We start from the raw sequence: 10,165 nt of genomic DNA on the forward strand, positions 1-10,165 counted from the left end.
GGCTTTGGTCCATATTTTTAGGATCCGAGTTTTAATTGCATATTTTTTTAAGCAATTTGGGTTTTATAATTTTTCACCCACACTTTAATTTGCTCCAAAGTCCAAATAATTAATTCAATTATAATTCTAGATCCCGAATATCAATTTGCATATTTCTATATATATATTTGTCTTTGTCAGCAGGAATAATTCTTTCGAAATCCAAAGTTTTTTTTTTTTTTGAAATATGCCTTGTTTGAAAGCCTAAGGGTTTTCTTAAAAAATCACCCATGAAAAGCCCGAAGTTTTTTCATGTAACTTTAAACCAACAAATGTTAATTAGAACTTGAATGTTCTACTCCTATGTGAATGGATTGATTTGTCTCCATGACACTAACCATATTCTAGTCCATTTATTTTTGTGACAGGGACATATCAAATTTGAACACACTCGACTTCACCATTTTAGAGGTCTTTGGAAGAAACTACCTTAAGTAGGTCCAAGATGTGAAGCTCCACCTCACCACAAAGAATCTGCGTCTCACTATTGAAGATGAGACGGATAACCTGATTGGCGAAGTTGAGAAAGCCACTACAATAATCTTCATCTAAAGACACATTTATGATGCACTGCAAAACCGAGTACCTTGTTGAGGAAGATCCACGAGCACTTTGGGTCGCTTTGGCTGATCGCTTTAATCACCAAAAGTACATCTTCTTGCCTAAAGCAAGAGATGACTAGTAGCATCTGCGTTTCCAAGTTTGTGAATGAATATAACTTCTCAACTTCTGTAACGAGAACTTGTCCGAAAATGATCTTTTAGAGAAAACCTATTCGACCTTTTCTGCTACCAATATTGGCCTGCAACAACAATACAGGGCTCAAAAGTTCACTAAGCTTTTGAATTTGATCTTTGTTTTACTTCTCGCTGAAAAGTAGAATCAACTGTTGATGAAAAATCATCAAGTTCAACCTACTAGGGTGACTGTTGTGCCTGAAGCACACCATAGCACAAACCAACGCCCAAAACGCTAACATAGGCGTGGTAGGGGCGATATAAGCCACTCCGTTAAGGTCAACATAGCTAAGGCCCATCTAAGGGAGGAAATCGAGCCCAAAAGCATTCTAACCTCGCTCTCAAGACCCTAAACTTCAAGAATAAAGGCAAAGCACATGACACCATGGTTATGGATATATGCTACTAATGTGGTTCAAAGGACCATTGGTCCCCTGTTTGCTGTGCACGCCCGAAGCTTGTAGCTGAATATCATTCTCGTCATACGAAGTTTGAATCAAACTTTGTGTAAGTGGATGAACTGGAGAGTACTAAGATGGAGGTTTCTGATTTTTTTAAAAGGCCATTACCCCTATGGAAGATTAGAATCTTAGACATTAACTATTTTAGTTGAATTTTAGACCCTTGGGGCTGAATTCCACTAAGTAGCCGAACCTCCCCCTTCTTTTTGGTTTAAGTTTAAGCAATTTTCCTTTATGTTTGGATTATTTGTTGGTGATTTGTTTTTGGATATTAAGTTTTTTTAATTACCATCCTCGAATACTTAAATTATTTTGAATGAAAATTTGTTTTTAGAACTTTTATGCTTGTGACTAATTCAAATTAATTTTTTTCTAGGTATGACTAGTTGGAAAGTTAGTTGTTTGGCAAATAATGCAACTACGTACACCATTTGCGTGAAAGCATCTGTTTCATTAACTTCGTACCTAAGAATGCACATTTGAAAACCCTCTCAGACCCATCTAACCTGATCGAATGCTACGGTAAGGGTACTACGGCTTTGGGCATGTTCTATCCATTAAGGGTACTTTTGTTACCTTAAGGGTACTACGGTTCTGGGCCTATTCTATCCTTAAGGATCCTCGAGTGATGCCGCAACCCCCGTCGGTTCTTGAGTCGATTATCGTTTTGTTGTGTAAGATCCCACATTGCCTAGGGGTGAGGATTATGTAAGCCTTATATGTATATTCCCATATCTACCTAGCACGAGGCTTTTTGGGAACTCACTAGCTTCGAGTTCAATCGGAACTTTGAAGTTAATTGAGTTCGCGCGAGGGCAATCTCATGATGGGTGACCTACTGGGAAGTTCTCGTGTGAGTTCCTATAAACAAAACCGTGAGGGCGTGGTCGGGGCCCAAAGCGGACAATATCGTGCTACGACGAAGTTGAGCCCGAGATGCGGTGGAAGCCTGGGCCGGGATGTGACAATTTGGTATCAGAGCCAATCCCTGGCTGGATGTGTTCCGACGAGGACGTCGAGCCCCTAAGGGGGTGGATTGTATGATCCCACATCACCCAAGGGTGAAGATCATGTAAGCCTTATATGTATATTCTCATCTCTACCTAGCACAAGGCCTTTTGGGAGCTCACTGGCTTTGGGTTCCATCGGAACTCCGAAGTTAAGCGAGTTCGCATGAGAGCAATCCCATGATGGGTGACCCACTGGGAAGTTTTCATGTAAGTTCCTAAAAATAAAACCGTGAGGGCTTGGTTGGGGCCCAAAGTGGACAATATCGTGCTACAGCGGAGTCGAGTCCGGGATGCAATGGGGGTTTAAGTCGGGATGTGACATGTTGGTTATACCAACGCAAGTTATTTATCTGACCCGCACAAAGCCCGCTCTCAAACGAGTTACTTCTTCATCGTTGGAGGCACCGTAATATCTTGGAGGTCAACTAAACAGACCTTAGTTCCCACTTCATCTAACCATGCTGAAATACTCGTTTTACATGAAGCTACTTCGGAATGCTTCTCCCTGAGAGTAGTTGTGGGCCATATTCGAAGCTTCTGCGATTTTTACTTCATAATTAGTGTCTTGATGACAATCTATGAAGATAATGCAGCATGCATCGAACAACTCAATAAGGGTTACATTAAAGGAGACAACACCAAGCACATTGCGCCGAAGTTCTTCTTCTCACATCAACAGTAAAAGCATCAGAAGATTGAAATCACGCAAATCCGTTCACAAGACAACCTTGCAGACCTCTTCACCAAATCACTACCGAAGGCGATATTTTAGAAGTTTGTTTAAGGAATAGGTATGTGTAAACTTTCTTAGTTGTAACATTGTTAGTTCTTTTTGGAATTATGTCGAACTCAGAAGGAGTATCCTGAAATATATTTGCTTGATCTTAATGTACTATTTTTCCTACAATTAGGAGCATTTTACCTTTGGATTTTTGCTACCTAACGAGGTTTTGACGAGACACCAACCTTGGGTTGATCATATCCCTGATGACGTCTCGTAGACATTTTATTTGACTTTGCATTTCTCACGCTTTTTTCCTTAGACTATGGGTTTTGTCCCTACTCAGGTTTTACCACAGCCATTGGGTTTTTTGTGAGACTTATATCCATATGCAAGTTCTTACTTTGTTTGACACTAGTGTGTTCCCAGAACCAATACCAACGAGTCGACTTCCTCAACTCTACATGATGCCGAATCTAATTGAGTATTTACACAATCAAGGATGAGTGTTATAAACATTGTATTAAAGTGGGATATTAGGACTTGTATTCCTTGGAGGTGAATGATTCTTCCCTCCCATACTATAAATAAAGACAATGCGTATGAGGAATAACTTATCCCTTGCATAACCCTACAAACACATGTCTCTCTTTGTCACACCTCCTTCTCTCCCTTATAAGATAAAATAAGCCACAACATGACAGTCTATGTGGCATTTAACATTTTTTTAAGATTTTCTCTTAACCCTATATACCAAATTAAATTATTATAATAAATATTTTAAATGAAAATAATTAATTATATTTAATAATTAATTGAATATTTTTTAAACTGATGTCAATTTGGTAGAAAGTTACCAACTCATGTCATGTCATGTCATATCAGATTTGGCTTTTCAGTTGAAAAACATTGTTGCTGCCTTTTTCTACTGTTAGTATTGATTTGAACATTTTAACATCTATTTTGAAGATGCGCTTAATTTGTATGATTGCTCATCCCCATTTGGTCTATGTTGAAGAGAATTATAATTTTTTTTTTCATATATAATCTCACTAAAGGGGTTAATCTTAGGGGGAAATAATGAACTTTAAACCAATTAATTCGAGCTTTTATAGAATAAAATAAATGCTTTATAGATTTATGAAAATTAAACCATTTGACTACAATCATACTAAAAGTCAACATGAGAGATAGTATTAACAAAATCGAATCCTTTTGGTGATTAAACATATTTGAAAATCTCAATACCTAATATGACTTTTACATTTCTATACGAGTTAACGGCGTTTGCAATTTGCTATTCTCAGAGAAAGTAAAACCGGATGCGGCAGATCCGAGCTGGCATAGTCAAACGCCGTGAACGACCCTTTCCCCAGATTTTTTGGCAGTCAAAGTCTTCTTCCATTGCATACCTCACCTCACTCCTGTCCTCCCTCCTCCTCCTTAAAACTCACCCAACTTTCTCCTCTGCCCACCCACCGATGAACTAATACCCAAAATCCAACACTCACCCAAAAATGGCGCTCCAAACCCACATCCGATTTTCACTCCTTCTCTTGATCGCCTCTCTCCTCTCCGCCGCCGTTTCCGCCGCCACCACAATCTCACCAGGCTCCTCTCTCTCCGCCGCTAACCTAAACACCACCTGGTCCTTGCCAAGCGACACCTTCTCCCTCGGCTTCATCCCCTCCGACCCCCCCACTTCACCCCCTTCTTACATCGCCGCCATCTCCTACTCCGGTGGCGTCCCCGTCTGGTCCGCCGGTGCAGGCAAAGCAGTGGACTCCGGAGGAACCCTCCAGTTCCTCCAATCCGGCACCCTCCGCCTCGTCAACGGCTCCGGCGCCACTCTCTGGGACTCCAACACCGCCAGCCTCGGCGTCTCGTCGGCAGAGATTACCGATTCGGGCAACTTGGTCCTCCGAAACGGTACCGTTACCGTCTGGTCCAGCTTCGACAACCCCACCGATTCGATCGTCCCCGGGCAGAACCTCACTGTGGGTAAGGTTTTGCGATCTGGGTTGTACTCGTTTAAGCTTGTAAAAAATGGGAATCTTACACTTTTGTGGAATGATAGTATTGTGTATTGGAATCAGGGATTGAATTCTTCTGTTAATACGAATGTGAGTTCGCCTACTCTAGGATTGCAGTCAATTGGTATTCTGTCAATTACTGATCCAAAATTGTCCACTGCTGCTATTGTTGCTTATAGTAACGATTATGCCGAAGCCGGTGATATTTTGCGGTTTCTGAAGTTAGGGAGTGATGGGAATTTGAGGATTTATAGCTCTACTAGAGGTAGTGGGGCTATAACTGAGAGATGGGCAGCTGTTACTAATCAGTGTGAGGTTTTCGGGTATTGTGGGGACATGGGAGTTTGTAGTTATAACGATTCTAATCCGGTATGCGGATGTATGTCTCTTAATTTTGAGCTTGTTGATCCCAAGGATAGCAGGAAAGGGTGTAAGAGGAAGATGAAGACTGAGGATTGTCCTCAGAATCTGACTATGTTGGACTTGGTACATACTCGGTTCTTGACGTACCCTCCTGAGACGGAGACGCAGATTTTCTTTGTGGGGATATCGGCCTGCAGGTCGAATTGTCTTGTAAATAGTGTATGTGATGCTTCTACGTCTTTGTCTGATGGCACAGGGCTATGTTACTACAAGACACCAGGTTTTCTTAGTGGTTATCACAGTCCAGCTATGTCCAGTAGTTCATATATCAAGGTATGTGGACCAGTGATCCCAAATCCGTCATCTTCAATGGGGACTGGTGACAAGAAAAAGGATTGGAAATTGCGTGCTTGGATAGTGGTTGTTGTGGTTATTGCCACCCTCTTTGCTTTGATGGCATTGGAAGGTGGTTTGTGGTGGTGGTTTTGCAGAAACAGTCCCGCCTTTGGTGGATTGTCTGCTCAATATGCGCTTCTTGAGTATGCTTCTGGTGCACCGGTTCAGTTCTCGTATAAGGAGCTCCAGCGCTCAACTAAGGGATTCAAGGAGAAGCTTGGGGCAGGAGGATTTGGAGCTGTTTATAAAGGCATTCTTGCTAATCGAACTGTTGTTGCAGTTAAGCAACTTGAGGGGATCGAGCAAGGGGAGAAACAGTTCAGGATGGAGGTTGCAACAATTAGTAGCACCCACCATTTGAATCTGGTGAGGCTGATTGGTTTTTGCTCAGAGGGGCGCCATAGGCTTCTGGTATATGAGTTCATGAAAAATGGGTCCCTCGATAGTTTCCTTTTTGCAACACAAGAGCAATCAGGAAAGTTGTTAAATTGGGAGTCTCGGTTCAACGTTGCCCTTGGCACTGCAAGGGGGATCACATACCTTCATGAGGAGTGCCGAGACTGCATTGTGCATTGTGATATAAAACCAGAGAACATTCTGTTAGATGAGAATTACAATGCCAAAGTGTCAGATTTTGGCCTCGCAAAGCTAGTTAGTGCAAAGGACCACAGGTATCGAACCTTGACGAGTGTTAGAGGTACTAGAGGGTACTTGGCACCAGAATGGCTAGCAAATCTTCCAATAACTTCCAAATCTGATGTTTACAGTTATGGTATGGTTTTGCTAGAGATTGTAAGTGGGAGAAGGAATTTTGAAGTTTCTGAGGAGACAAATAGGAAAAAGTTCTCCTTATGGGCTTTTGAGGAATTTGAGAAGGGTAACATCAAGGGAATTGTCGATAAAAGGTTAGTCGACCAAGATGTTGATATGGATCAAGTGAAGAGAGCGATTCAGGTAACCTTCTGGTGCATACAGGAACAACCATCTCACAGGCCGATGATGGGAAAGGTTTTGCAGATGCTGGAAGGAATTACAGATATTGAAACCCCGCCAGGCCCAAGGGCTGCCATCGAAGGGTCTGCCGGTGGAACCAGCATGAATGTGAGCACTGATATCACCACTCTATCCGCTACTGCTGCCTCAGCCCCAGCTCCCTCCTCATTTTCATCAGTGCATGTTTCAGGAGTATCGCCGCTAACATCAGGGAGGAATACGGAGAAGGCAACTGCGTCCCTTATACAGTCAGACCCAAATTGAATTTCATTTCCACACCTGTTTCCTTCTTGTATTCTACTTCTATTTATCCAATTCAATACAGTGAAACTAGGAAGTCAGTGTGTTACTTTCATATTAAGACAATATTTTTGATATGTTATCGTGTAAAATTGTTTATAATTGTATAATATCAGATCAAGTTCATTGAAGAAACAAGTAAGTTATGCACCCAGTGAGAGAACTGAAATTATCAAAACTTCCAAATGTTTTTGAACCCATAATTGGCCTATCGAACATTGAATATCAAGCTATACTTCTGGAGAAGAATTGCTGGTCTGCCATGAATTTCCTCAGTAAGCCAGGACAACTTCATGGCAATCATGCTATTGCTTATAATTTTTCATTTCCTAACAAGCAGTTTGGAACCTGGGGCTTTTAATCTCCTTCTGCAGTAAGCTATTATATTGCATATACACAGCTACTATAAATACAATTTTTCTTGTCAAATACACCATTTACTTTCTTTCAAGATCAACTGGATATAAATGCGTTGGCATTGATGGTTGCTGCACCTGCATTGTTATGTAAGGTATCATGTCTTGTTTTTCTTCTTACCACATGTGCTTTTCTAGAAGCTATTTGATGATCCAAAGGCTGATGACTTGCTATTTTTGTTTTGGTTGTAATTCTACAGAGTAAATGACCTAAGAGTACAAACTTAAACTCAACATCCATTCTTTGTGGTTACATTGTGAGCAGGTATTGGTGTTCTGTGTTTTTGTTTCTTGTTTACGTGTTAATATTTACCAACTGCATCCGAGTGTGCATATTTTGAAATGTTAGCGGCTCATTACTCAAGGATTTTCTTTTGTAAAAGAACCCCTTATGCTTCACCATGTGTCATGTAACTGCTAGCTATGAAGGAACCCGTAGTGAATTATTCTTTTGAACCTGTTGAAATATAGAAGGGTCTCTTTAATAATCACCAGCATTTGGTTTCTCTAATCTCTAGTTCTAAGTGGAGCCAATTACTGGGGCTAATTAGTTTTGTGGTATATGGTATAGAAAGAAATTATTGATTTCAGAATTCAGTTGACTCTTACCAAGAAGATTTAAAGGTCATAGTCAAGCTAGTCTTCATGCCTTTATGCTCTAACATGTGCAGAGATTTTGTGTTTTATTTGTTAGATAAATATACAGAAGTTTCCGCTTTGATTAATGGATTATTTTCTTTGCTAATGTGAATCTGTGATACTCTTAGATAAGCAGTTAAGTATTTAATTTTTCATACGAATGAGATGTAATATGAATTAAAATTTTCTTTTTACAAGGGCCAGTATTTCTGGATTCATCATTCATATTGAATTCCTTGTCTCCTAATTAACCTTTTAGTTATGTGAGCTCTTATTTCTGGTTTCTGGAGCGAATAAACCTTTAATTTCCTTTGCAATTGTGTGTTTCAATAATGTGTATATAATTGGCTCTTCTAGGTTGTACCCAATCAAGCTTGGTACTTGGTAGTTATGCATTCGCATGTCGTTCATGAAGGTTTCATCATGTGCATATTTCTTCCTTTCATAATATTTTTATCTAACGTTTGTTATTGCCCAAGTACTACGTCTTTGTTGATTTTTTACTTTTTCAAAGGATTAATGCGAAATGCTCTGTGGCTGATTACTTGGTGCCTTTCTTTTGTAAAAGGAGCCCTTGTCTTTAACCATGTGAGACATCATGTAAGTTTGTAACTGCTTTGCTAGGAGGGAAGCATGCAAGCGGTTTAGGAAAAACTGTGTGAAAGTAAGGTTCCTTTAGTGAATCATTCTTTTGTATTGCTAAGCAGTGCTATGTATATATTATATAAACAGTGTACATCAGTCATTCTATACTGTATAAGCATGATCTTCTTCTCCCTCTCTTGATATTTTGCAGCATACGATTCTTGGCATAGAAAGATATTTTTTATTTTGGAAGTTTGACTCCTCATACAAAGTGATTTTATAGGTCATAGCCGAGATAGCCTCCATGCCTATTCACACATACAAAAGTTTCTGATTAAGTTGTTATAGTTCTGATGTACAAAATGCCTTTCATTGATTGATTGATTATTTTTCTCCTATGTTGAAAAGCGAGGAAAATATTCTCTGTAACTGTGCAAATACAAGCATGTCATCGTTGTTGATAGCTATGAAGTGTTGACAGTGACTTGTTTGTGAGTATGGTATGCCTTTCTGAATAGAGTATGCTTCTACAAAATTGCTTATGTTTGTAAAAGGATTTCATTCACTCTATGATTATTGATGGATGTCAATGTTGTTAAAGTCATCATATAAGGTTTGCATGTTTGTCTTGGTACTCTACCGATGTTGTTGGTGCCTGTACAGAGAATGTGATATTTCATCAGAAGGCACTGAAGTAGACAACATGGCATTCACGACATTCTTTTTCGCATTATTATTACATTTTCTGTGTCTTCAAGAGTCGAGGCTAAAGTTTGGTCTTTCAGTGGCATGATCCAAATGGTGACTTTAAACTATGGTCTCACTCATTATTCTGATTCTGCAGCTCAAATGCTACTCCTGAATCCTGTTACAGGTGCCTTGCATTCTGAAGCTACCACGGAGTTTTCTGCCTTTGCTGCTTCTGCAGATGCAACCTTTTCAATGCCGGTGGATCTTAGAGAAATTCTACCATCGACTCTCAAACAGGCGGCAAGGAGCAGAGCAGGGGAGCACAAGAAAACGTTTGAGAGAGTGTGTAAGCTACTCTTCTTAAAAGTCTCGTTCTTTCTGTTTTTGGTCAAATAAAAGGTCTCGTTCTTGTTCTATATAATCTTGCAAGAATGTATCAGGCGGAACAGAAGGCAAATTTGTGGATCTGTCTCCAACGACGGTCATTTTGGCTCATGTTTGTACCAGTTTTTGTTGGCTTTCACTTGTGCTAATTGCTCCACCAGGGCCACCACAACTTTCGAATAATTTCCTTTCAAAAGGAGATCGTACCCGCTGCACAGTAGACCCATATATCAAACTTCTTAAATATGGAAAGAAAAGAGTCAAAATATAAAATAAGAAAAAACACAAATAAAAAAGTTGCATTATTTTGAGCATAGATATACAAGGACTAATAGAATGAAATCCTCCTGTGCATATATGTCCAAAGGCTAATTGACTGATTTGTCCTTCGAAACTGT

The 10,165-nt window shown here is 39.9% G+C and overlaps 1 protein-coding gene and 1 long non-coding RNA gene across 2 annotated transcripts; both read left to right on the forward strand.

The window, feature by feature from the left end:
• The first annotated feature begins 4,343 nt into the window (after positions 1 to 4,343).
• LOC103444832 (G-type lectin S-receptor-like serine/threonine-protein kinase At1g34300) lies at positions 4,344 to 7,207 on the forward strand. Its single transcript, XM_008383774.4, has one exon. It carries the CDS (start codon positions 4,486 to 4,488, stop codon positions 7,015 to 7,017), a length of 2,532 nt encoding a protein of 843 aa, XP_008381996.2. The 5' UTR covers positions 4,344 to 4,485; the 3' UTR covers positions 7,018 to 7,207.
• A 293-nt stretch (positions 7,208 to 7,500) lies between these two features.
• Positions 7,501 to 9,878, forward strand: LOC139188755 (uncharacterized). Its single transcript, XR_011572003.1, has 4 exons — positions 7,501 to 7,564; positions 7,670 to 7,734; positions 8,677 to 8,772; positions 9,568 to 9,878. It is a non-coding gene; the product is annotated as an uncharacterized lncRNA (long non-coding RNA).
• The last annotated feature ends 287 nt before the right edge of the window (positions 9,879 to 10,165 follow it).

This window comes from Malus domestica, chromosome 10 (assembly GCF_042453785.1).
Source record: "Malus domestica chromosome 10, GDT2T_hap1".
NCBI classification, from domain to species: Eukaryota; Viridiplantae; Streptophyta; class Magnoliopsida; order Rosales; family Rosaceae; genus Malus; species Malus domestica.